Genomic DNA, 27,650 nt, shown 5'->3' with positions numbered 1-27,650 from the left:
TTGCACAGCTGAAAGGCAGGCTGGTTCAAATTGCGCAAGTTAAATGCACGCAATGCAGAGAGCTTAAAAGCTCTTTTGTGCCTCGTTTTCACAGTGCAGGAAGGGCTTTTAAGCTCTCAGCCTTGCTTGGAGGTCAAGGCCCGCTCAGCGCACAGGCTCTGGAAGGCTAGGGATGCTGACACAGGAGCAGTTCCAAGTGTTTTGAGCATACACATTTTCAGAACCCTTGGAAGCAAACCCCCGCAGTTACTAACTCACATAGTGGTGCTGCCGAGGTTTAATATTTTAACTCATTTTGCATGTTAAAAGTACTAAGCATATGCTTTGCATATATTTAACCAGACGTCTGTGTTTCTCGTCAGACTTCTGCCCCAAAACAGCATCCAGCTTCCTGAGCCTCTCCCTGCTCGCACATCTCATCCCACCTCAAGTGTGCACAAATTGCTTTTCCACACCCAGCCAAGCCTAGCAATCCACAAGTTTGGCCAAAGCAGTTTCCCAGCTTACGCCGCCAGACTCCAAGTGCGCACTTAAGTCACTGCATGCTTATCCAGTTTCCATCAGTGCAGTTTTTCGACTTTTCAAATTCAAATTTTGCAGAGCAAAGGCAGATTTCCTGCCCCCGCCCTTTGCAGCCAAACTGTTTTTACATTTTAATTTGCCAAGCTGACCGGGCTTACCCAGCTCTTTCTGCACATGTTGGGGGAGACCCAGAACAGTAGTCCTCCGTTCTTTCTTCCTCTTCTCGCCCTTCGCTGAGGATTTGGGGAACGAATCATGTGGCCGAAAGGTGGAGCCTGAAAGGGAGGGGGAGACTGAATTAAAGGAAGCAAAAGAGACCTTATATCCAACCCTGCATGCTCTGTCAAGTGGCTCACGTCTGACAATGTGGAGGGCCTTAATGGGCAAAGTTTCTCATCTCTGCTTGTTCCCAACACAGGCCTATTTCACAGCTCAACTTTGCATTTGGCCCTTCCTTCAAGCAGACCCTCTGAAATTTTGCAGGGTGGGGGTGGTCTCTGGAAAAAGCGGGTGCAGTTTCCCTCCCTGCACCAAGCCCAGCTCCTGAACCCTTTGTGTCAGCAAGCGGCCCTCCTGCCTCTAACCCCAAGGCTTCTGGCGGTAGTACCTTTCCTCTGGATCATCTCTGAGCGGACCGAGAGGGCATCCTCGGAGGTGCTTTCCGTGGCACATGATGGGGTCTGACTCCGGATCGAGAGGTCGTCACCCTCTGTGGATGAGCGGGAAGACTGCATGCCAAGAGGGAAGGAAATGAAGGCAAGAGGGTGAATTTTCCACCAAGTCCTGTTCAGCTATAGAAGGTCCCCCCTTGGAGCCCAGAGATGGGTCTCACAGGCATGGACACCCAATCTACCCAGGATCCTTCCAAGGGCAAGGAGGCGGCAGCCCCCAGGAGTCTGCCTGCTGTGCCCCCCTCTTGCCTCCGTAAAAAAAACAGAAGCATTAATTGCTCAGTCAGTAAAGCATGAGGCTCATATAATCTCAGGGCTGTGGGTTCAAGCCCCACATTGAGCAAAAGATTCCTGCATTGCAAGGAGTTGTTACAACTCTACAGTTCTATGATTCTATGAAATGAGCGAGGGAGCAAGTTGCAGACAGGACCATCCTTCCTGTCCACCAGGTGGCGCTGCTTGACAAAAGCCAAGCCATTGGGCCTGCCTTGGCATTGCTTTCAAGGGCACAAACTCCTTTCTGATTAAAGGACCATGAAATCAGTGTAAAAGGGCACATGAGAAGTTGCCTTGGTTTTGTACATTTGTAAAAACAGTCGGTGGAGCTCCAACCGCAGGCATGCTCTCCGACAATGACAAGGCCTGGGTGCTTGTTTCCCACTTAGCCAGTATTCCTCAGCTATATGATCAGGACACCGTAAGCCCTGCCATTCCATGTAAACAAAGGATGTGGCACAGGGCGCAGCATGAAGCTAAGAGTCTCAAGTGCCCTTTTTAAAGTTTCTAGGCCTTGTGGCTGTGTAGAAATGCTTGAAAGTGCTCTGAAAAGCCTGCTGAAATCTCAAAAGCCAGAGGAATGGGGGCTGAGTACAATGGGGGATTTCAGAGCCCTGCAGAACCCATCGGATGCACATTTGCTTCCCTTACATACTTCATGCAGATTGCAGAATTCAGTTTGTTTGTTTGTTTTACTGTCAAGTTACAGAATTTCAATTCAGCACCAGCTGTTCGCTTGAACACTAAAGTGGCCAGAACATGCAGGAGACTGTTTGCTGCTTCAAATTCCTTTGCACAGCCAAATATATTTTTGAGAAGAAAAAGGGGTATTCCAATATGGTTTGCCAATCAGCCAGAACATTGTTTCTTTTTTTTAAAAGAGAAAAAGATTAAAGCTTTTGCTGATTAATAACCACCGATTTGGTACTGCTGTGTGCAACACACAGAGAGGTGTTTCTCACCCATTCTGCATAACCTACAACACGGGAAACCAAGAGGTCAGAAGAGTCTTCTCTGCTGAAGTCTGGCTTCCTCTTTCTGGCCTGTCTAGTTTTATCTCCTGAAGTCCAAAAGGGTTACATGTGAGCAAGAAGCAAACACCCCTCCAGGAAGGGTCATCTGCTAGGAAAGTGGCTGCAGGGCGAAGAGGATTTGTGGGAATCAGCAGCCAGGAGGAGGGAAGTGCAGCTGCAGGGAAGTGCTGGGGACAAAGTCCACCAGGTTGCAGCCAAGATAAACAGAAGAGGAGAAGCTGTGGAAAAAGAGGCCAGCTTTCACCCCAGAGTTTGGTGCTGGCTCCTTCCACAGGAAGACCTTCCCGAACCCTCCCAGGTCCCACCAGCTGCCAGACTCCCTCACCCACCTCTGGGCAATTTCAAGAAGGAACAAGATCAGCTCTTGATCTCATATTGTGCAAAATCGGGATCATTTTATAAAGAGGAAGCAGCGGCTGGAGGGACACAGCACAAATGCTTTTCTGTTTGCAGCGGAGGGTAGAAGGGTTATGGGAAAACAACCCCGAGGCTTCCTGTGTATCTTATGCTCAGGGCGGCAGGTGTGGTGGTGAAGACGCTGCAAGTTAGCACAACACAGGCCAATGGAAAATACGCAATGGCACTGCAAGGGTGTGACACGTACATGGGGGTTGTGGAGGAAAGGGGGCAACGCAAGCTGCTGCCTGACATGCAAACGGCTTACCTGGATGCTGCTGGTGTCGCTGTGGTCCCAGACCCTCTTGCTCTGCTTGTGTTTCTCTGAAAGGCAACAGCAGAAAAACAATTGTCTGCCAGCCCGGGGAGGGCTGGAGGCTACTAAGCGCTGATCCAGAGTGCCAGGAGCGGAGAGCAGAGAAGAGAACGCAGGAAGGAATAGTCTCCCACCTGCTTGCCTCTCCTGCTGCCCTGGGCGGGAAGGGGCTTCTCAAGCACCCTCCTAGAGATCCTGCTCATGACCCAGCCCGGCCTCAGAGGAAGAGAGCAGCCTGCTCTCCCTGGCAGGCAGGCCACTGGCCTCACAGGCACTGGACTCTGCTCCGAGACGGCAACCTGCCCATCCGGCACTGCGCAGCTGCAACCGCCTTTCCATGCTTGGCAGGTGCTGTTTGATCTCTGGCGTGGGCAGAACCACAATCAGGGGCAGAGGGAGGAACCCCACCCAGTAGTGTAAGGAGGCAGATGGGACGCCTCACAGCCACAGCTCTAAGCAAGATGCACCATGCCTGGAGCAGAGGGACCTCTTCCCATTGACTCAGGTGTGCTCATGGAGGGTGCAGTTCTTCAGCAGTTACGGACATGTACTTTGCATGTACACAGAGGCGGCTGCTTTGTTGATGGCAAATTCCAGGCCTAAGCCCAGGCCCTATAAATGAGCTCAGGGGACAAAGCTTGATTCAGATTCAGCTGGGACACGATGATGATCCCATTTTGAGAAGCCCACACAAAGCTATTCTGCACCGCTCAAACTTTCAAGTTACACATTAGGCCAAATGGTTGCTAGTTTGTATTTAATTAAAAAAGGGGGGAGGTATGTGTGTTAGAGATTTCAAATCTTTTCCCCTTGTATTCCACCCCACAACACACACACACACACACACACACACACACACACACACACACACTGCCTGTGGTAGAGTTCTGTGCATGGTCAATAGTGAGGGATGATGGGATTTGTAGTCTAGCAACACCTGGTGGCCACTACATTGGTGACCCTGCTCTACAGTTTGCATGCTGCATTTTGAGCCAGGCACAATTTTAACTGTCTCTGTAGTTTTTCTCCTATCAAGCCAACACAGCTACTTGTTTCTGACCTAACTAAGCTGTGGTTCCGCAACAGCCCGGTTCCAGGCTGTTCTGAACATGAGTACCATTTAATGTGAGGGAGGGCTGATGCTGTAGTTTAGCATCCCAAGTGACAACAGAGAGCAAAGAAGCAACTGCTCTCCACCCAAGAGGACCCTGGACCAGGGAGGTTTTGTGCCTAGAGAGTATTATGGAAGGAAAACAGAGCAAATGGCTCAATCAGTAGAGCATGAGATTCTTAATCTCAGGGTCATGGGTTTGAGCCTCACGGTGGACCAATGATTGCTGCACTGCAAGAGGTTGGACGAGACGACCCTTGTGGTCCCTTCCAATTCTATGATTCTATGAGGGCTCAGAGACAAAATGGCCTAAGTGTCGATCCTAACACATCCGTCCCCATTCACTCCCTCCTGCCGACCCCACAACCCAGTACCTTGGCTCTGCAAAGACTTGAGCCCCGCCTGGGCCTGGATATGTAGCTCCTCAAGGTGTGGAGGTCGGTTGCTGGGGAAGAAAACATTGTCAGGCCGCTCATCCCTTGCCTTGTACTGGACACTCAGACGCTTCTCGGTTTCAGCCTTGGCAGCCCCTGGAAAGAGAAAGGGGAGAATCCTGGAATCCCTGATGCAACAAGAACAATGGGTGGATTTCTGTTCCACCAAGATCTGCCACCACAACACAATTCAAAAAGGAGGTGTATACTTATCAGGCTGGTCTACTTGCCCACATAGTCCTGCATGGCTCGCTCTAAGTGGCAATGGTTCTCCATGGCGTCAGGCAGAGTCTTGCGCATCAACTGCGAGCTAAGTCTCTTAGCCAGCAGTGCCAGGAAGTCAAACCTTCTGGCAAGGCAGGTGTGCTACCACTGAGATCTGGTTCCACCAACTGAAACCTTCCCAGGCTAGAAACTAAATCCAGGCACTGTAAGTGCCAAATCCTGAGCACCAGGAAGAAAGGCTTTCCATTTTAGACTCATTCTCAACCTATTACACACACACACACACACACACACCATGCACTTCATCACTGCTGGTGGAGCACCCAGTCCATAAGTCAGGGGCAAGTCTTAGACTCAGTTGCCCTGCAGTAAAATGTAGATAGCCATGATCCCACAAAGACAAGGAATGGTGCCGCTAACCCAGAGACATGGGAATGTGGACAGGCCATAAATCTAGTCTTTTTATCAATACATAATCATTGTCACAATGATTACACTGTCACAACACCAGAGTTATGTCATAACACCAAAGTTATCAACAGCTAATTACTATCAGCTGTCACAACTTCTACAATTATGGTTGAGACCATTGTCATCACTACCAAGACAGTATTAGCCACTGTTCATCTAACTCTTTTGTATTTTAATGCCTGCGCTGTGCATAATTAGTGACATGTATTTTAACCAAGCATATGGAAGTCAGGGGCTGGGGAGTTTTGCAAAAACATCAGGAGTGGTATCTGTGCCGATTGTAACCCCCCCTCCCCCTCCTCATCCCAGTCATTGCATGGAACTCTTGCGAGGGTCAAGGGTTCAAGAACAGCCAGTGACCAGTCAAGCAGACACCAGCTTTGCAGAGCTTTGCTGTGCATTACTCAGAAGCAAGTCCAACAGAGTTCAGAGAGAATTACTCCCAAGTAAACGTGCACTCAGGATTGCAGCCATTGGCCTCTTGCTCTTGCCATGCATGATTTCACTGATCTATTGTGGATGTTTACGTTCCAACGATGAGCCACTTTGCCCAGTGAAGAAACAGGATAAACTGGAGGGGTATTTTAAGCGATACCTCAATACTTTGCTGGGAGGAATCACTAGCGACTCCCGCATCTCTGCAGCAGGAGAGCCACCCCCTGCCCCGTGTAACCATGGCAGCCCCTGGGATCTCTTTACAACCCTTCTCCACTGACAGAGGTGATCTGACACCGACCAGCACTCACTGCCCTTGCTCTCAGCAGTGGTGGGAGGCTGCAGGCTCTGCATGTCCAAAGCCTGAGCCTTTTAAAGCCAGTGCACTGAATAAGCGAAAGCACCCCAGGGCAGGATCACATGACTGATACCAGAAATATCTGTGCACCTTGCGCGCGCGCACACACACACACACACACCACCAGTGAGGCAGTCCAGCTTAAAGGGGCAGCGCTCAGCACATTTTGCCACACACCAAAACAACAACAGCTACCTTCCAGAAGAAGGGGAGGGGGGTTCAGAGGGGCGGGAGGACAGAGAACCAGATATCGGGTGTATTCCTGAACAAGCCTACTCAAAGAGGAACAGTTTGCTCCTGTGTGCCAGTCACCATAGGAACACAGGATGCTGCCTTATTTGGAGCCAGCCCATTGGTCCATCAAACACAGGGCCATCTACACTGATTCGCAGCAGCTCTTGGGAATTTCAGGGAGGGGTCCTTCTCCAGCCCTACCTGAAGATGCCGGGGATTGAAGCTGGGACCTGCATGGAAAACGTTTCCTGGGGGTTTGGGTAGGGGATTAAGCTGCTGGTAGTTTTCTCTGCTTTTTCCTGGCCTGCCTCCTGAGAAAGGGAACTGGACGCAAACATAAAAACAACCCCCTGCCCTTTCTGCCCAGGCAAAAGTTACTCTACCAAACCACCTACAATGTTTCTTTAGTCCAATCAAGGCAAAAATCAGGACTTATAAGTCTGGACAACCACTGATTAGTCAGAACCCCACAACCAGGGATTCTTTTAGAAATAAAGCAACTATATTATTATTGGCCAGCTAGAAAGCAGGATGCCACAAAGGGAACGACTTTGTCTTTTTAAACTATAGTATGATGCCAAGAATATCAGGTGCTGATCTTTTACCAAAATAAAAGCAAGTATCTAGTTTTGATGGATGAGTATTCCCACCACTCTTGTATTGAGCACACAACTCTTTTCCTGTAGAGAGCACTTAGGACACACTGGCCAAAAGTTGTGTGTGGAAGAGGCAGGCAGTGGAAGAGCTTGTTAAAAAGGCATACAGTGGTACCTCGGGGTACAGATGCTTCAGGTTACAGACTCCGCTAACCCAGAAATAGTACCTCAGGTTAAGAACTTTGCTTCAGGATGAGAACAGAAATCGTGTGGCAGCAGCACGGGAGGCCCCGTCAGCTAAAGTGGTACCTCAGGTTAAGAACAGTTTCAGGTTAAGAACCGACCTCCAGAACTAATCAAGTTCTTAACCCAAGGTACTACTGTATTTAGAAGAGGTATGGTAGGAAGAACTGACAGCAGGCACCATCATTTAGACAGGAGAGGCCGACTGGAAAGGAAGCTCTTTCCTTTCACAGGATGGTTGGTGAGAACAACACGCTCCTTACTGGCAGTTTTGGGATTAAATGGAATACTAAATGCAATTATGGTGCTGGAGGAGACTCTTGAGAGTCCCATGGACTGCAAGAAGATCAAACCTATCCATCCTTAAAGAAATTAGCCCTGAGTGCTCACTGGAAGGACAGATCCTGAAGTTGAGGCTCCAGTACTTTGGCCACCTCATGAGAAGAGAAGACTCCTTAGAAAAGACCCTGATGTTGGGAAAGACGGAGGGCACAAGGAGAAGGGGACAACAGAGGATGAGATGGTTGGACAGTGTTCTCGAAGCGGCTAGCATGAGTTTGGCCAAACTGTGGGAGGCAGTGGAAGACAGGAGTGCCTGGCGTGCTCTGGTCCATGGGGTCACAAAGAGTCGGACACGACTAAACGACTGAACAACAACAACAAAATCCTACACCAGGACAGAAAGAAGCCATGCAAAAAGTCCTGCCTTTCCATTTACTACTGAAAATACAGACAATATAGTTAAGTGAAGAGAGGATAAAAGAAGTTAAGATGTGGAACCTGATGTTTTATTAGATAAGAATAAGATTTAAAATTTAAGATATTTTGATTATGATTGTTAAATTAACATTAGATGTAAGAAAGTAGATTTTATAATGTTACAAAGTTACTAAAGAAGATTAGAAATGAACGCAAAAGAGAGGATGCGAGGAAGTCCCAAACTTAGGATTATAAAGAAGATGAGGATAAGTAAATATTTGTTTTGTTTGTGTCTATTTTGTGTTGTTTATGTAGTGTTTGTATTTGTCTTTTGTGTATTTTTATTGTTAAAACCCAACAAATTCTTATAAAAAAAAGAAAAAAAAAGACAGACAATATGTTCCACTCTAGTCTTAACCTTTTGTATGAAAATGGTTTGAAAGACAGAAACACCATTACCCTGCCTTAGTCTTCAGAGTTGGGGGGGGGGGGATCTAGCTGCCTAGGGAAACTGTGTCAAAAGGAAAACCCTCGTGCAAAAATCTTCACTGTCTCCAAACAATTATAAGAGGCTTCTGAATGCCACTGCCCTGGCAAGTCAAAACACACCCTGGGAACTCCCCAGGCATTTCTGCCCACCCACTCAGTTCTTAAGAGGTATTTAGATAGTTATATATAACCCAACTTGCTTGTTAATACTCTGGGAACGCCTAATTAGAGCCCAGCCATCACCTGGCTGATAGGAACTGTCATCCAAATATCTGGTGGGCACATGAATGGCAATGGCCACACAGCTTGCACAGGGGAGATGTTGCAAAATATGGAAATATATGGAAAAGCGTGCAGCACCTCCAACAACATCCGCCAACCCAGTCTGCCACTCTAGTCTCTGTGCATCTAGGCCCATCACAAAGGGTGGGTTTTAAACCAACACAGTTTCCCTCTCTGGCTAATAGCAGCTCCAAGGGAGGCAGATTTAGACTGGGGGCCTCTGATTAGACCCCTCCTCCACAGTCCTGATTCAAATCATGGCCCCTCACAACTGCTTGTACAAAAATATTAATTATTTTCAGTGTGCCAAACATGGAACTCCAACACAGCATACAGCTTGGCCTTTAAATAGAGGGCAACCAGGTAAGGGGCTTGTCCCAAGGGGAGATGAACCAGATTATGAGGTTGCCTATTCCTCTCTTCCAACACCTGTTTGTACACTTGCTACACCTTCTTTCACACTTAGGGCTGCCTGGAAAAGGTGCAATCCTAGAAGAGCTATGAGTGGTGTTAGAGCACCTTGAAACCTCCTTACAAATTGGACCACTTGTCTAAGTAACCCAGCCCTGTTTATTCCTGCCCAAGGTCCCAGGTAGAGAGAAGCAGCGTTGCTATGTACTTAAAGAGACTGGAGGCACTTGCATAGGACATGCATGTGCTCATTGATACATATAGATTTCCATTTGTTGTAGAATGAAAACCAAAGAATTTCCTATGCAAATCACCCCAAATAAATTCATTTGCACCTCATCCCAAGCCATCCAAATCAGGTCCAATTCAATTAACTTACCCAGTTAATTTCCCCACCAGATCTTTCTACAAATCTATACTCAATGGTCCCTATATATCGCTCCCTAGATAAATTTTTCTGACTTTTTGAGGAACAAATTAATATCCCACCGTGTAACCCAGATAATGCATACACCTTCAATTTCTCCCCAAGTTCATTACCCACAAGAACCACTTGGGCCACTCAGAAAAAGATTTGTGGCCCATCTCCCCACCCCTGCCATAGCCCACCCCTGGCAATATCCCAGAAGGGAAGTCCTTCCCAGCTCGCACCCCCAATATCCTTTCATATTTGGGATGCTGAAGACTGAACCTCTAAACATGGCAGCAATTATGTGCCTCTCAAGCGCTAAGCATCAATCAGAAACAAACACAAAGCTAGCAATTAGGTTACTTAACATTCCTCTGCATCTTGATGATGAGAGGTTCAACCTTAACACAGAAAGTTCATTCCAAGCCCACAGGAAAGAGACAGCCTCATTGCTGGAGAGCCTGAAGTCATCAGGAGAGACAACAACCAGAAAGGTGCCTGCCGGATATGAGCTACCAGGATCTGCCCCTTGGCTAAAGACTCAGTGGACTGGGCTATGAAATGGGAACAGGGAACCCCTAAAAGGCTACCAACATCACAAGAGTTCAACAGGAGCTAAGAAAAGCTTTGAGCACCTGTGGGCCTTCAGGAGTTGCTCCCACCACCCCTGCCCACTGGTCATGTCAGAATATGGAGTCCAACAACATCTGGAGGGCCACAGCTTCGTCATCCCCGACACACAGAAAAACCAGACAAAATAAAGAATGGGAGAATCTCCCTGCCTGCACAAGGCCCCCAGCCCCATGCCGAGATGAGAGAGAAGTGAACCGCTTTTCTCCAAGGTCACCTCGATCCCTGCAGGCCAAGAGATGCTGACTCTGCATTGGATTTGGTTCTGCCACTCGCCACCCCCCCCCCAAGCTCCATCTTTGTTCTCTGTGTTAACAGCAAGATCAATACTCATGGAGCCTCTTTGCTAAAGTATTGCTCATACACCCATTCTCTTCCCTGGGCAAATGCAAAGCAAATAAAGCAGGTTTTCTGCACCAACCTCTCTCTGGAAAGCAAAAGGAACCTGTCTAGGGTGCCTGACCCATGGAGAACCACACAGCTGGGGAACAGAATGGGGAGGGGCTCCGAGGTCAAAAGGATACCAGAGACAGGATGCCAAACAGCAACCAGGAACTGCACAGGACAATCTCATCATCTAAACTGGGACTTAGCAGCGCTGTAGTGTTCTATGTGAGCAGATATGGGCAGCAGATGAATCAGGATCTGCCCAACAAAGCACATAAAAGCATGCAAAGGTCTAATATGTGCCTAAACCTCCTTATTCAGTGAAGCCCTTAGAAGCTGGGGTTGTTCCAAGGCTGTTCAGATTGCTGTGAGATGCTTCAGCAATAATGGTTTCAGTTTCAAGAGAGGCATGGGCATAGTGGGGGGGGGCAGAGAGGGGCAGCTACCCCCCCCCCCCAAAAAATCAATAAAAATACGCAGTGGAGGTTCTTTACCACCCACCCACCCCCACACAAACAAAAGGCCTGTCCCCCCCCCCAACAAAACCCTGGCTATGCCCATGAAGAGAGGCACTCCTCACTTCTAAGTAATGCTCTTAGTTCGCAGAATGTCCCTCCAATCTTTTAAATGTTAAATGTTGCCTCGCCTTACAATGAGAAGAACCTTTGAACCCAGGTCAACTGGATTCCTGCAACTTTCTCCCACAAGTAGAATACTTGGTGTTTTAAAATGTTTGATCTTCTCCAACCTGGTGCCCCTCCAGCTGTTTTGAACTATTAACTCATGCTGGCTGGGGCTAATGGGAGTTGTAGTCTCAAAAACCCATGAAACAGTAGATTGGGGTGGGGAAGATGAACATAAATTATCTCTGTATCTCTTCAGACAGCCACATATTTAATGTACGGCCAGCATTGTGATAAAGAAAAGCCATGTGGAACTGGGAGACCACATTAGGTTATACCTGCGCTAACCACTGGGCTTAGGCTGCTTCTCAAAAGTGCACCTTGAGATGCTTCAGGAACGCTGAGTTGACCTTGCAATTTCTACCCCTTGGCCAGCGAGAGGGAAAAAAAGAGCAAAGGGAGGGGAGCTCCCCGCCGCCGCTGCCACACGCGCAACTGTTCAGTTCCTGCCGAATCAGATTTAACTCAGCCTCCTCTATTGCTTCCAGCATCCAAAGAGGAGAAAAACAAAATCTGAGCGGAGAAAGGTGGGGGGGGGGAGAGGCAGGAGGCAGCAGAATCGCTGCAGAGATGGGCAAACAAGCCCTGCTTCCTAAAAGCTTGGATGCTGTTGGCTTCAACAAGGCGAGGAAAGCAGCTGAGAGCAACGGGGGGGGGGGGAAACCTCCACCCTGTTGTAAAAGAACACTGGAGAGAGGCGCTGGGTGGGGTGGGGGATGCTGTTTCCAGTGAATCCCCCTTCCTCCATCATCACCACGCAGATTCCCCACCGCTGGCTGGGGCAGACGCAGGCAGCGGATTCCAAGGACTTGGTGCGCAGAGGGGCCTCGGGTGGCACATACTTCCACCCGGCCCCCTCCCCAAAGCTCCATAGACACAAGCCCCCTTTGCAAACCCATCCCCGGGCGGAACATCCCGACGGTGGCAAAGGACAAGCTCCGCCGCCCAGAGTTTCCGGTCTTTCAGCTGCACCCGCAAATCAGCCGCCTCCCCGAGTTTACCCCCCCCCAAAGTCCCGATTCCAAAAAAGCGCGTGGGGCTTACTTCCGAGTAGACTCGTAAGGATTGCCCTGCAGGGCTGCGATCCTAAGCAAGCGCGCAGCGGGTGGTGGTCAGTAAGACTTACTCTCGGGTACATCTACACACCCTTGCGCGGGGATGGGGGCCGTGGGCTTAATAGGAAATACCCGGGCAAGCCCGATCCTGCGCTCGGTGATAGCCCCCGAGGAAGTTCACAAAGATTGAGGGGGTGGGGGGCTCGCTCGCCTCCTTCCCCGGTGCTCAGCCCGCCGGGCGGGACGCCCTCCATGCCCCGGCCGCGCCCGGCTCACCCTTCTTCTTGAAGAGCTTCAGCAGCGACGGGAGGTTCCTTCCGAGGAAGACCACCATCCCGACCCCCGGCCCGGCCCGCTCCGGGCTGCTGCTGCTGCTGCTCCGGCGGCGTCCTCTTCCTCTTCAGCCAACCCTCGACGGTGAGGCGAGGCGCCTCTTCGTCCCTTTCTCCTTCAGCATCGCTCGTCGGCCGCCTCCCTCGCCGGGGCGGGACCAGCGCAGCCGCCGCCGCCGCCGCTGCCGCTTCGCCCCGGGAGGGTTTGGGCGCCGAAGGAGAGAGAGCGCCGCTCCTGCGGCCGCCGCCGCCAGCACCGTCGGGGTCCTCAGAAGGCGGCCCGCGAGGAAGGCGGCACGGGCAACAATGGAGGGGGCGGGGGGGCATCTTCACTTCCCAGCCGCCGCAATATCTAGGCGGGGGGGGGGGAGCGGTCCCTCCAGGCTTAGGGTCGGGTCTTGCAGGCCCAATTCCCTCCTCCCAGGGTACCCCATTCAAAACCGCTTTTGCTTGAGGCTGCGCAAGCACTCGGGAAACCGCTCACGTGTAAAGGCTTGCCTTTTGGAGCATAATAACAAAAAGGCTTTAAGAATAGGTTTAGAAATGTAAAAACAGTAACAACTCGTGAGTAGCCAACACCTGAACTGTACACAACTTGGGCAGCTTCGCAGGAACACCCATTCCTCACCACAGTAAAGAATGGGGGCATTGTCTCAGGCAGCCCCCTCACAAACTCCAGGCAGCAGGCAGAAAGTGAGGAAGCAGCTGCAAATGTGCACACATGAATCCACCTGGGAGCCTTAGGAAGACCGGCTTAGAAAGTTGGGCTTTTTCTGCTTTGCATGCAGAAGGTCCTGGCCAGAGTCAATCTCTGGGAGAAATGCCTGCTGGAAACCCTGGAGAGACACTTGCTGCCAGTCAGTGTAGTCTTCACCAGATGGGTGGGACAGGGTCTGATCCAAGGTGGGTTGCAACAGGAACACTATGCAAACATATGGTAAAAGATTTAAAAAAATGGGTTCCCAAATGCACATTTGGGTTAAAACCGGGTCTGAAAAGGTTGAAGTCCCCTGAGGTATACAACACACAGCAGGATGGACAAGTGAGTCCAACTCAGTATAAGGCAGTGTTTCCCAACCTTGGGCCTCCAGCTGTTTTCAGACTACAATTCCCATCATCCCTGACCACTGGTCTTGCTAGCTAGGGATGATGGGAGTTGTAGTCCAAAAACAGCTGGAGGCCCAAGGTTGGGAAATACTGGTATAAGGCAGCTTCCTATGTTCCTCTTGCTGCAAATTGGAACTGCTGCGACTCTCTCCCCTCCCCTCTTTGCCATGTGTGAACATTGTATTGTGCCTGGACTCCATTGCACTAACACTCGTCCCCCACTCCCATAGAGAGAGCAGCTTCCCCACACCGGAGAGGCCCTCATCCCCATGTGCAGCTGAGGGCCTGCAGAGTAAAATTTCCCCACAGACAGATTTCAGGCACCAGGATTGAAGAGCCAGAAGTTCCAAATGCAGAAATGTGTGCCATCAATGCAGGCTCCTTTCTCTGCAGCAGTTTTCTCCAGCTGGGGATGCTTTTATCTTGTGGGGTTTCCTGCACACGGCCTGCCTCTCCCAGACTCTCTCTTTCTTAAGCTCCGCTCAGCCTCAGCTCTTCCTCTTACTTTCTTTTCAGAGCAAATTACCGGTAAGTCCTTTCATTGCCAGCTGTCAGGGTCCTCTTTTCACCCTTCTGGAGAACCTCACCCCCCCACCCCACAGCTGAATATTCATCAGGCCACTTAGAAAGAGAGGAGACTCCGGCAGGTCAGGCCCACGCCATCTGGCAGGCGGCAAGGCACTCAGGCAAGGGGCGCTCTAAGCATGCAGGGCTGGGAGAGAGAAGAGGTGCTGCTTGCTCATTCTCCGGGAGCAACAGCCATTGTCATCTGGCACTTGGGTGACCAAATGGGGAGCTAAGACAAGGATGGGGGGAAAGGACGGAGAGGGACCCTACTCAAGCCAACAAAGTGATCCATTAGAAATGCCTGCCCCATCGCCATGTTTTGGACTACATAGAATCATAGAGTTGGAAGAGACCACAAGGGCCATCCAGTCCAACCCCCTGCCAAGCAGGAAACTCCATCAAATTATTCCTGACAGATGGCTGTCAAGCCTCCGCTTAAAGACCTCCAAAGAAGGAGACTCCACCACACTCCTTGGCAGCAAATTCCACTCCCATGTAGTCTGAGTCCAAAACATCTGGAGAGCACTGAGTTGGGGTGAAGGTGAGGGGCAGTAAGGTGTATGACCTGGGGAGAGTCCCTGGGGGGCAGCTGGGGGCAAGGACTTATCAGTGCTCACCCCCCAACTAAACCCAACCCTGAGGAGCCACCTAGGTGGAACTACAGACATTTCTCTCCTTGGCCTTGCCTTCTCTCTGTCTATTTGCAACTGTAACTTCCTTCTGGCAGGAGCTTTTTACTTAGGTTTGTATTGCTCCAAAAAAAATGTAACTTGATGGCATCACGAAACAACCACCTCGGCCACCAGCCAAGCTAATCATCTATTTAAGGTGGCTGCGCCCAGCCCAGGGCTTCTGAGACAGATACAGAGACTCCTGCATTCTTTCTGGGCCTTCCCCTTCTCCTTCACCATTACCCATAAATCTCTGGGTCTCCATCCTGAGATTTCTCCTTACGGTGTAGCTCAAGGAAATGCAACCAGGATGGGGAGGACTCTGCTAGGCAAATGCCGCCTTCTACTTCAAGGGTGGGGAACCTTAGGCTTGTAAGTGCTGAATGATTTGGCCCTCTGGGCCTCTTTGTCCAGCTGTTGGGACTCCCCTCAAAGCTGTTCCCCCCTCCCCAGTCCTGCTCTGTGCCCTCAAGTGCTTTTGCTTAGTCAGGATGTGTCCTTGCCTTTTCTATGCAGCAGTGGGCGGGTTGTATGGGCAGAGCCACTCAATGCACATGGCTTCCCCCCCCCCCCCCAAACTTTAGTTTCCCCACTCACAAAGTGGCAATTCCCAGCACCCCAAACAAACTACAGTTCCCAGAATTCTTTTTGGGGAAAGTTGTGCACTTTAAATGTGTGCACAAAGTTAATAGCCACATCCATTGCAACCCAGTCAAATTGGTGAGGTATAAATGTTGTTGTTGCTGCTGCTGCTGCTAGACAGCTCCTGGAAGGTTCCCCATGAGAGAAGGCAGCCTGTGTGCTGAAAGAGATCCCCTAACCCTGCTCTACTTCTTTATCTGCCTGTGTGAAATTATTAAAGGGCAAAAAAATAGAAAATAAAAACCCAGGTCCAGGCAGTCTCTGTTTACCTGCCGAGCAGGCCTGGGTCTCTGAGCCCAAGTCCAGGGCTCTTTAGCCCAGCTTAGCAGAACTGGCACTGGTTGGCAGCAGCACATTAATGGTTTTTTTGTTCTTTCCCCCCAATATATTCCTTTTCTGCATCAGAATAGTGCTTATTCACAAGTAAATGTGTTTAGCCTCAAGGCAGAGAATCAAACTCCATTTCATTCCTGTAGTCACTGGGCCTTGCTTGGTTCTGCCTCAATCAAGCGCATATGCCATATATAAATTTCCTTAATATACCTAAGTATAGAAAAGCGATTTCATTCACTCATTTTATTGTTTCATCCTCCGAAATCTTAGATTTGCCAGAGTTCCCTTCAAGGGCATGTGCCGTCTTTGTAACTGTTTGGAGATTCAAACAGTCTCTCATCCACTGTAGATTTTTATCAAGAGGATAGAGAACTCATAACTTATCCTCTTACCAGGCAGCGGCTCGCTTTGTTACAGACCCTACAGAGCATCTTCTTGAAGGGGACTTAATAAATCTATTCCAGAACAGCGAGCGATAAGTCAGAATGCTGTCCTACCTCTCAGACTTGCTAGCTTGCCAGTGTTAATAATTAGTAATGGGCTCCATGGAGGCTGTGATTTTGTAGTTGCACTTTGTTTATGGGTCAACAGAGCATAACAAACACTCTGTTTTGATTGATTGATTGATTGATTGCTCCTGTGGTGTTATGCTTCAAGAGTGTAACTGCACATGCTCAGAGCATTTTTCTTTTCTTTTTTTTTAAAAAAAACCAGGCTTGTTAAGTTTCTTTTTGTTTGTTGCTCTAACATGTCAGGAACGTAGAAGCAGTTGCAAAGCAGGGAATAGCAGTGGGGAGGATCTGAGATGTGGTGCTTCACAATGGAAGTAATGCACATGGCTACCTAAAATCCAGGGCCTAAGATGACCAAGACACACCACCCACCACTGAGGCAGAAATAAACAGGGGTGGGAGAGAATATTTGCAGATGCGACACTGGAAAGAAAGAAAGAAAGAAAGAAAGAAAGAAAGAAAGAAAGAAAGAAAGAAAGAAAGAAAGAAAGAAAGAAAGAAAGAAAGAAAGAAAAGTTGTTCCTCGTGCTCTGGACAATGCAGCTCTTAAGCTGACTCTGAAGAAGTAGGGCAGCTTTTGCCAACTTGGTTCTTGCCCTCCAGATGTTTTGGACAATTTCCAGCCAGGATGCCTGGGGGGTGATGGTAGTTTCCGTGCAAAACACCTGTAGGGCAAAGGATGCAGAAAACCATAATAGTCTTTAACGTGCCACGTGCCTCTTTGACTCTTAGCCTTGTGTAATTAGGAGCTTCTTGGCTTCTGAAGCATTATCAGCCACCAAACTGCAGTTCCTAAGATTCTTTGGGGGAAGCTGCAGCGGTTGAACTGAATTAAAACAGAAACATCTGAAGTGCAGATAACTCTGTTGCACACCTGCCTTGCTCTTCTCCCCAAGGAGCTAAATGGTTTCACTGCGACCCGCTCCCCTCACTCACCCCAAGCTCCTTGTCTCTTGTGATTCTCTCCCAGACTGATTGGGCACTAGAATATCAAAAGAAAGAGGCAAAACAGGGAGAGAAGCCCTCCCAGGATTTCCAGAAATAGCTGCTGATTTCCTGCTGAATTTGACTTTCATTTGCAGCCTCTTGTTCTGCCAGCAACATGCCCAGACAGAGCCAGTGGCTCATCCCAAATAAGACTTGCTCATAGGTCCTGAACCTCTGGCATAAGTGAGGCACCTTTAGATTGTTGTACTGTGTGATGCTGGGGCAGCACGGAAAAGACTGTGAACCAGGATGTCCCTGGTTCAAATGATGACTCACTGAACTCCTTAAGGGTGCCTACACAGGGCTTCTGGCCTAAAACTGAACTGGCTTCCCCCTCTGTTCTCCAGTGTAAGGTATACAGGGCAGCCTTTGTCAGCCTGGTGCCCTCCAGAGGTTTGGGACTACAATTCCCAGCAACCCCAGCTGCAGCACTTGGTTGACAAAGGCTGATTTAACCCTTTTACAACAAAGATGCCAAGGAGGACAATCCACAGCCCTTGGCCTAAGTTCAGAAGCCCTCTGCAAACTCAGTCCTTCCCTCTGCGGTCCTCTGGGTGTGAAGGAGAGAAAAGAGGGTGGCCTCCCTGTCAGCATGCAGCCTCCCTCCCCCTTGGCAGATTATCCCCTTGAGAAAGTAGCTCTTGAGAGACAAAGGGTTGCCCAACCCAGCCTACAGTGACACCGCTTTGCATCCACAGGCAATCATAATCAACAGGGCCTTTGCAAGGCTGTTACTGAGAGAATAGATGTGGAGCACTTTGTGCCCTGCGTTTGGGGGGGGGGAGAGGGAGCAATACAGAAAAGCAAGAGCATTTTGGACTATTGATGATATAGCACAGCCACACTAGGGGTTGCCCTATAAAACATCCTCACTGCGAACTTTCAGGCATCTCTTGGGAGGCCTTTTTATGCTAACAGCCCTATTTAACTGTTACATTTTTAAAAGATGAGCCAGTCATTTCTGGATGTCCATGAGTTCTAGTGTTATCAGACAGGGAGGAAAACTTTCCTCTACTCACTTTCTCCATGTCACCTCTTACTCACCTTTTCTCTAAAGAGAAACTAAACTAAACTAAAAAAAAATCCCAAAACATGCAATGTTGTGGTTGCCATGTAACAAGACATGCAAGTGTGATCCAGCGAGCTGTTTGATGTTGCCGATTGGTGTCCCAAAGTCAACATTGTCCTACAGAACAAGCTCACACACATGCAACCACCATTCCAGTGGGAAATCCCACTGCATTCAGTAAAATTCACTGTCAGGGTAGGGACAGGTGTGACCCACCCCTATAATTCAGAGTTCCAGGTCACTTTCATTCTTGCACCAATAATATCTCTCTCGTCAGCCCTCCCACCTCATTTTCTCTGCTCTTACTTCCGTTACAGTTTATTATTTCCTGTCCATTCTGTACCCTGCATGGTGGACAACACAATGAAGCCCTTGTCCAGAGGGTTTTGCACAGGCCATGGAGTGGCAAGATCATCCCTCATACACATGCTGCTCCTCTGCAAATGAAAGGGGATCCCTTGATTGTTCAAGGGAAGGTCTTTAGGTTCCAATAAGCACTGGCATAAATAATTTTCTTGCACATGCTTCTTTCTTACATTCCCATTTGCTCAAGCGTGTGTCACCAAAATGAAGAATAACGTGCATGTTGCCGCCTGAACTCTGTAACCCCAGCTCTGTCACACTCCCCAAACACATTCCAATTTCCATACATCACAAAACTCAGGCCCAGCTTGGAGCAGCAGCAGGAGATTCCTGGGGCCAAATTCGTCATGTGCGAGGAAAGCAGCAAGCATGAGGAGGAAACGGCCAGCAGGAGACAACTGAGCATAGATGAGATCATAGCTATGGACTTCCGCGCATGCCAAAAAGTGCTCTAGAAAATGATTTGTGAATAATGGCATCAAGAGGTCCAGGGTTGGTTTTGAGACATGGATGTCCCTGCATTGCAAAGAGAGGGGAATGGTTCTCGGAGGTTCCCACATGACACCCAAAATGCTACAATCGCCACAAGCATCCTGAAGACGCAAAGTTCAGATGACCTCTGTAGATGGCTTCAGCGCGCACGGAAGCCAAGCAGGTTGCACCATGGAATATAATAATTATATCCACTTTGATCTCGGTTTCTCCTCCTGCTTTGTGCCCAGCCTCTGTTCTTATACTGCAACAGCAGTAATTTCCCCTGCCTTTCTTTCTCCCAGAAGTAATCCAATGAGCTGTCAGTCCAGGTACCTGCACAGCCTTCATATCTGTTGGCATTCACTTTGCATACTTATTTTAATCACTTTCTGTTTCATAATATATACAAATCTCCTGTTTGTACTACAAACCCCCCTGTTGACTACAATGAATGGATTCTTTCAAGCCTAATTTCAGCCAGAGAGGGGGAGGCTGTGGGCACCACCAGGGAACACACTCATGGGCACTGCACTGGCACTTCACAACTGCAAAGAGAGCCAGAGAATGGAGTGGTTTTCTTGTTGTGCCACAGTGCACAACAAGGGCAGTACACCCTCACGCCCTGGAGAGTTCAGGAAAAATGTGCTTTTGGGCCTTGGCTAAAGGAGAGCTGGGCACTATATAGCATTACCACCTGCATGGCAGCCTGCCACATCATCACCCCCTGCTCCTCCCTCGGTCAGCCCGTTTGCCTCCCTGCCTTCCCCTCCATTCTTAGAAAAGCTACCAAACAGGTTTACAGTATGTCTAAACACAGACTTCCCAGGTTGAACAGGAAGAGCCAGAGAGACAGCAAAAGGCAGGAGGTTGCCTGCCTGCCTGCCTGCCTGCCTGCCTGCCTGCCTGCCTGCTGCAAGGCCACTTGAGAAGGCAGGCTAGGCCACAGAAGGGCGGCATCCAAGGAGAAGGAACCCCAGGAGCAACACAGCATGTAGAACTCTTCCTGCTGCAGGAACCGAGCCTGTTCATGCAGCAGCCCAGGGCCTGATGATATTTCCTAGGCAGATGGGAAGCAGAGGTCACCATCTGAGAGGGAAAGGATGTCCCAGTCCCTTCTCAGTCTTCTCATGCCACACAAGCTCAATTTCAGTCAGACCAAGTGACCTCCTTTCCCTACCAGGGAGTTACAGAATCATAGAAATTAAATAAACAATAATACTGGCAGGGGGGTTATTGTTTTTGTCTGTTTCTATGGTATGCATTTTTTGTGTTTCTCTATTGTGAACTGCCCTGTAATCCTCAGATGAAGGGCGGTATAGAAATTTAATAATAGAACGGTTGAGTTGGAAGAGACCCAAAGCGTTATCGAGTGCAATCCCCTCCAGTGTAGGAACCACAGCTAAATCACACTCTGCTGTGGGGTTTCCATGGGCAGTGTATTGTGTTCACAGCAAAACTCAAAGAAATGCTCTTGTGTAGCCTTCCTCAACTGGAGGCTTTCCAGGTGTTTTGGACTACAATTCCCATCAGTCCCTGCATGATACTGCTGGACTGATGGAAACTGGAGGTCATCAGCTTGGTTGCTCTTGGATATATTCAGGATTAAACTGCAACAAAAAAAGAATGAATATATTCATACACACACACACACACACACACACACACACACACACACACACACACACATATATATATATATATATATATATATATATATATGGCTAATTCAGATAGATATATAGATAGACATACAAACAGACAGATATCACATTCAGACCGCACATCACTCAGGGAGCTATGGGAAGGGGCTGCATCACAACTGCCTCTCCTAAACTAGATATGCAGAGTCCTAAGGAACAAAAAGCCTAGAACACAACTGATGCTTTGGTAATAGCTCTGTTTGAGTGTTATTGGAGCGGAGCAGAATCTAAAAGGTACAGGCACCCTAGGATCCCTTACAACATCACAAATAGGGTAATGGGCTGCAATTCTGCCACATGGAGGTACCGGTAACCTGTGTCGAGTTTAGCCCAGTACTCAGCCTTTGCCAATCTGGTGCCCCTGGCAACTGGCATGCACAATTTATGTCTTGGATGACACAGCTGTGCTGGCAGGTGCTGATGGGAGTTGTAGTCCAAAATATATGGAGGGCACTGTGTTGGAGAAGGGCTGGCTCTACCTCAGCTATCAGCCCCTTAAGTTGTGGAACCCTCCTCCTCCCCACAGAGGTAGGCGCAGCCAGCAGCTTTCGGGGAATGCTGAAGATGCACCTGTCCTTTGACACGTGAGGTGTATGATTTCAGGGCCCACCCTATTCCAGTGGCTGCAATTTGTTTTAATTGTTTTTAATTCTGACTTTTAAATGGCTATGACCTGCCCTAGGACCTGCGGGTGAAGGCCAAGTAATAAACTTAACAACAACAGCAACAAACAATAACAGGAACTGCCTTTTCCAGCCTTGCTACCCTTTTGACCGGAGATGCCACTGGCTTGGCCTTGGGACATTTTACCTGCCAAGCAGGTGCTGTTCTGCTGCCCATCAGCTGGGGCTCTTCCTCTCAAACTGCACACCTCTCTTCTCATTCTGGAAACTGGCTTAGATGGAAAAAAAGAAGTTCCTTCTGCACCCACCCCCCTCTTCTAAATCAAAGAGGATTAAGAGCTGAGGAGATAGAGAGGTGATATGATAGATACCTTCAAATATCTGAAGGGCTGTCACATGGAAGACTGAGCAAGCTTGGTTTCTGCTGCTCCGGAAAGGATGACCGAAGCCAATGGATTCAAGTGACAAGAATGGAGATTCCAACTAAATCCTAGGAATAACTTTCTGGTGGTAAGAGTGGAACTGACTCCCTAAGAAGGTGGTGGACGCTCCTTCATTGGAGGTTTTTAAGCGGAGTTTGGAGGGCCATCTGTCAGGGATTCCTGCACTGCAGGGAGTTGGACTAGACTACAGTTCTATGAATTTGCCTGGGTAGGACTACACTTGTTCGAATGGCACAATAGTGATGGCTCTCCCACAAAAAATGCCCAGTGGTGAATCTCTGTGCCTGCAAAGGGGCATGGTGGAAGTCACCTTCAAAGGTCCTGGAGGAAGCAGTCCAAAGGGGCTGGTGGCTTTCAGTCAATCTACTCCCCAGCCCTACACTAGCCCCTCGAAGCACTTCCAGACAGGGACTTCCAGACAGGGAAACCCAACTCCCCTGTGCTTAAAGTCACATAAGAATACAGGATGCTGCCTTGCCACAAGTTAGACCCACTGGTCCACAGGATTCAACACTGTCTATACCAACTGGCAGCAGGTCTTTAGGTTCCAGGCAAGGGACATTCCAAGCCCTACTTGAAGATGCCATCAGATCAGGGATTGAACCTGGGACCTTCTGGATGCACTGAGCAGCAGCCCTTCCTGTAAACTAGATGTTTCACACACACACACACACACACACACACACACACCTTGTTCCCAATGGGTGGCATCTGGCCACAGGCTGTATTCCACCAGGATGACTCAGTGGCATGCCTGGTGTGCCCATTCCCCATAAGGGCATGATCCTGCTCTCCTATCTCCATAGCCTTTAAGCAGGGGTTCCAGCCAATGTGATAGCAGAAGTCAAAAAGGACAGGAGGGAGCTACATCCCAGCTCAGCATGGGCAACAGAGGTTCCTAAAGGCAACCGGGCAGTTCCCAAGGCAATGCACTGCAGTGCAATATTTGGGGCACCAAACCAGGGTGGTACTGAAAGAGGAACTGAGCATTCAAGGGCTAAGACTTGAGCCCACCTGAGATCACATTTTAGTTACCTGAAAATACACACATACACCCCCTGATTAACTCTCCAAATTAATTCCGGGCTTAACTTGTGCCAGGGCTCAGTCTATGAATAATTTTTAAAAAGAGTGCCGCAAGGCCTGCGCAGAGTGCCTTTCCGTCGTTACTAAATAACTGAACCAGGTCCCTCAATCTTAGGGATTAGGAGTCAAAGTTATGCCTAGTCATGGCAGAACCAAAATATTCAGTGGGTGTTTGCTTGAATAACCCCCCCTTCAGAGTTTGCTTCTGCCCCCTTCTGGCCACCTGGAGGAGCAAAGGCATGGCAGAAGAAGTCGTGGCGTGGACCATTGCTCAGATCAAAGGCTGCTTAATGCATCCAAGCACCTAATTGCTAAGGTTCTGGCATGAGGAAGAAGAAACATTGCAAGCTTCCTGGAGCAAAGGAAAGGAATAGCCAGCTGGGCAAATGAACAACCCTGCAGTCTGCATTCAGTGCCAGGGCTCAGCCAACAAAACAAAGAAGGGAACACTGCTAAACATGTGCAGAGTGCACCAGCCTGTCCAGTGATATTTCCTGGTGAAATCTATTGTTTTGAACTTGACAAAATTTCACATATGTACTTCTGGTAAAGATAGTTGACCAGGGGTGAGGGAATCAAATCTAACTTATTTAATGCACTTTAATGTAATATTTCCTCCAAAATGGCTCTAACCCCCCCACCCACATTTTTTATTCCCACAATAGTCCTGTGAGGTAGGTAAGGCTGAGAGATAGTGACTGGCCCAGTGAGTTTCAGGGCTGAGCAGGGTTTCAAACCCAGCTTTTCCCTGTCCCAGTCTGCAACTTTCACGTGGCAGCTAACCCTAGCCATTCTGCAGGACATATAAGCCCTACACACTAGGAACCAAGGCACAGTCAAGGCACACCTCTACTTGTGCAGCTCTCCTTCATTTCAAGGATGCCCTGGTGGATTGTGTCCCACAATGACAATACCTTCCCCAATTAATTCACAGTTTTGAGGCAACTACTTCTCCTGCCCGCTTTTCGGTCAAGACTCTCCCATTTCTCAGAGACTGGAAGTACAACGAGCCAACTGCACCATTGCCCCTCCTTTTTTGCTACACATGGAGAATTGGGGGGCCCCCAGGCAGCCTTAGACCGTCCTGCAGGGGCAGACACACCCCGGCCCCCACCAATCGATCCCAGCTGAGCGCCTGAAAAACCGCTGAAGCAACACAATGCACATTCTTTTGCTCTGCGGCCTCCGATGATCGGTTGCTATGGCGCTAGGAACAGACCAAAACGCGCTCCACGTTTTCCAGACAATCGCCTGCCTGCTCCACCACCGCCACTCCCTGCTATCGCCCTCTCTCTGTTCACACATGTGGCCCACTCTTCTGCCACAAAGTGCCTTATCAGCAGAGGCCCCCCTCTCCTCCTTTGTCAGGGGATGAATGTGGCATTCAAAGGAAGGGCCTCCGTCTGGCCTTGCCCACATCTCGCTGGATTGCTATGGGGACTGACAACACACAGGCCTACCTGAGATAAAAGACAGCTCTCTTCTGATGCACTGGCAATATTTAAACTTCTCTTTCTTACCCTAACCCAGGAAAGGTTTAAGTAAAGTGCTGTGGCCCCATCTTGACAGCAAACCCCTGCTGTAAGCAAATGGCAGCCTTGAACTTAATTCAGCTGTGAGGAGATTTGCTTGGTGTTTTTTTAAAGGGGGGTTCTGTTTGCCACTCTGGACTCCTTTAGGGAAACAACAACAACAACAATTGTCATCATCATAATCATTGTTGTCTGGGATCATGCCACTTGTCCCTTTCTATACAGGATGTGAAATGCTTTAGTACAGCTTTCTTGGGTGGCTGGAGCTGATGGGAGTTGTTGTCCAACAACATCTGGAGGGTACCAGGTTGCCGAAATCTGCTTTAGGAACATAGGAAGCTGTTGTCCACTTAGCTCAGAATTGTCTATGCCAGGGATATAGAGACTGCAACTCTCCAGATGTTCTTGAACTCAAATTCCCATCGGACTCAACCAGCATGCTCAATAGGCAGGGATGGTGGAAGTTGGAGTCCAGCCGCATCTCATGAGCAACAAGTTCAACATGAAAAGTGATGGCCACACCAATTTGGATGAGGTTTAAAAGAGGATTGGGCAGATTAATGGAGGGCAAGGCTATCAAAAGCTAATGCTCTGCTTTCACAGCTGGAGGCCACAATGCTTCTGAATCCCAGGCTCTGGAAGCCACAACACAGTAAGCAGGAAAGTTTTCCAATCGCCGCATTTGTTTGCAGAATTCCCGCTTGTTGCTGTGCTGCTTAACGCACAAGCTAACCCCAGATTAAGTCACTCTCTTTTTTAAAAATGACATTTTAAAATTATTTCCCTTCCCTTTCTTCTGCCCAGCATCTCCAAACACAAGTTTCCTAGGTCACCTCTAAACTGCGTGGATTCCCTGTACGTCCTGGAGAGTGTTTTTAACCTGGGCCCAATGTGTATACCTTGTATGTCACTTTAGCAACCAACCTCAGCTTCAGCCATGCGCTACAAGACATTTACAGTCAACCCTGAGGAATCAGAAGGAAGGCGCTGGGACAAGCAACAAGCTGAGCCCAACCATCTGCTGTGGAGCAGTCTAAACCCACTTCGCAGAGTATTGCGTAGGTCAAGGTCAAAGGACTCCACGTACTAGACATGACACCATTCATGCAATTAGCAATTTGTGGATGGTGTTGGCTTGTCTGTACTAAACTGCAGATTAGGATGCTGCTGGAAGCAGGGGAAGGGAGCCTTTAACACTTTGCCAAATCCACCTTCCTGCATTCCCGATCCCAATGCCGTATCTGCTATTCAGTTTTTAAAATATATTTTAAAAGCACAATTGCTCATTGCTCAAATGGTGTCATGTCTAGTTTGGCCCTCAGCCCGTTCCTTTATGTAATCGTAGTTCCAAAACGGGGAAATTTCGCAGACTGCACATGTGGAATGGGAAGGGCAGGCGGTTTAACAGGAGCACAGAATAGGGATTTCTGCAGGCACCTGTTTGTCTCAAGTCCCTGCAAGACAGAAAGGCCACATCTGCCCAGATTCCTTTTTCAATGGAAAGTACAAAAGTTCAGCTCTCCTCCTTGGCATCTGATCACCCAAAGAGCAGCGTCAAGGGTGCAATGCCAACTTTGGGGGGTGACTTGCTTCCACTCCATCCATCCAGGCCCAGGGCCTTCTCCCTCTCTTCAGCAAGGTCTGGTACAGTGCCAAGAGCCAAAACGTTGGCATTGCAATAGGTGTTCCTCCACCACTGTTACTGGTACACATGTCACGCAGTGTTTTTTCCAACGACATCTTGCAAAATACCTTGCCTGGAAAGTCTGACGCATCAGCAGGCAAATAAGCAAGGCTGTCTTGGCCAAGGTCACTTCACAGACAGGGTTTCAGAAATCAGCCCAGGAAGCCTACAAAATCCACGTCTGACTCTCAGCAACCTTTCTTCTGCCAGGACATCAGGCTAAGCCAGGTGCCATCCCACATCCCAAATCAAACTCGTAAAGGTGCTTCTCTTACTTGGCTGCAAGTGGCAACTCTGAGTTAGGGCTGCCAACTATTTTTATTGGTCCTGCTCCACCGGGCCTTTCACTGGAGCCTCGCATGCAGAAATCAATCAAATAAGTCGTGGAGGAAGTTTCACTTGCTAGGTTTTTGCATGTCAGGTGGCTTTTAGAGGCACATGACCAGGTCACCACACAGCTTTGAATTCAGCCAGGAAAGCAGGGCTTAATCTGAGTCAATCATGCTCAAGCCAACCCTGGGCTGTGCTATCGGTGCCAAGGCTCAGCGTGGGATGCAGTAGATTTTATTATTTTAAAAACCCAGCGCTTCTGCATTTCAATCACCAACAAGCAACTCACAAACTTAAGAGTCTCACATTTTAGAAATGAATTATGATTTATTCATACTATAAAAGGGTGGGTGAAGAATGAAGCAAGGTCCTTATCCTAGCACAGATTTAATGAACATTAAAAAGTTTCATTTCTCAGTTCTTCAGTACAGTTTATCTTAGCAGGCAGATTGATCAGGAACCCAAGGGCGGCTGAAATTGTGTCCTGGAGGGGGAAAACATCATCCCCACCCTGTACAATAACATCAACATCAACATCATCATCGGGGAAGATCCTCTATCATTTGCCTGTTTTGTTTGGGGGAAATGCATTTGCAACAACCTGTCCTCTAAAAAAACAGCAAGCTTTGTTGTTAAACAGAGAAGGGGAGAGGGGGCTTTAGTGCAGGGGAATAAACTAACAGCACCATACGGTAAAAAATTAAGGAACTGAACTTTCCTGTTTACAGGGATTATCACCCCATTTGTGTCAAGGTTTTCATTTGGGGGAAAAAAAAAAAAACATCAGCTAAACAGAAAATCCTGCTTTGTGGGGGTGGAGGTAAGAGG

General features: G+C 48.8%; 1 protein-coding gene across 2 annotated transcripts in view; it reads right to left on the bottom strand.

Annotated features, from left to right (window-relative positions):
- Window positions 1-27,650, bottom strand: part of KIAA1522 (KIAA1522 ortholog) — a 55,069-nt gene that overhangs the window by 4,446 nt on the left and 22,973 nt on the right. Inside the window, exons 1-5 of one of the 2 annotated variants that reach the window (XM_033157560.1) lie at window positions 12,644-12,874; window positions 4,701-4,856; window positions 3,168-3,223; window positions 1,130-1,250; window positions 681-797 (exon numbers count right to left, since the gene is read on the bottom strand). In XM_033157560.1, coding sequence (XP_033013451.1) covers window positions 681-797; window positions 1,130-1,250; window positions 3,168-3,223; window positions 4,701-4,856; window positions 12,644-12,701 — 508 coding nt within the window. In that variant the 5' untranslated portion in view covers window positions 12,702-12,874. Of the gene's footprint in view, window positions 1-680; window positions 798-1,129; window positions 1,251-3,167; window positions 3,224-4,700; window positions 4,857-12,643; window positions 12,875-27,650 lie in introns of those variants that run through there. The other variant, XM_033157559.1, reaches the window with a different exon arrangement.

The sequence above is a fragment of the Lacerta agilis genome, chromosome 8 (assembly GCF_009819535.1).
Source record: "Lacerta agilis isolate rLacAgi1 chromosome 8, rLacAgi1.pri, whole genome shotgun sequence".
NCBI classification, from domain to species: domain Eukaryota; kingdom Metazoa; phylum Chordata; class Lepidosauria; order Squamata; family Lacertidae; genus Lacerta; species Lacerta agilis.
This window is presented reverse-complemented; position numbering and strand designations above follow the sequence as displayed.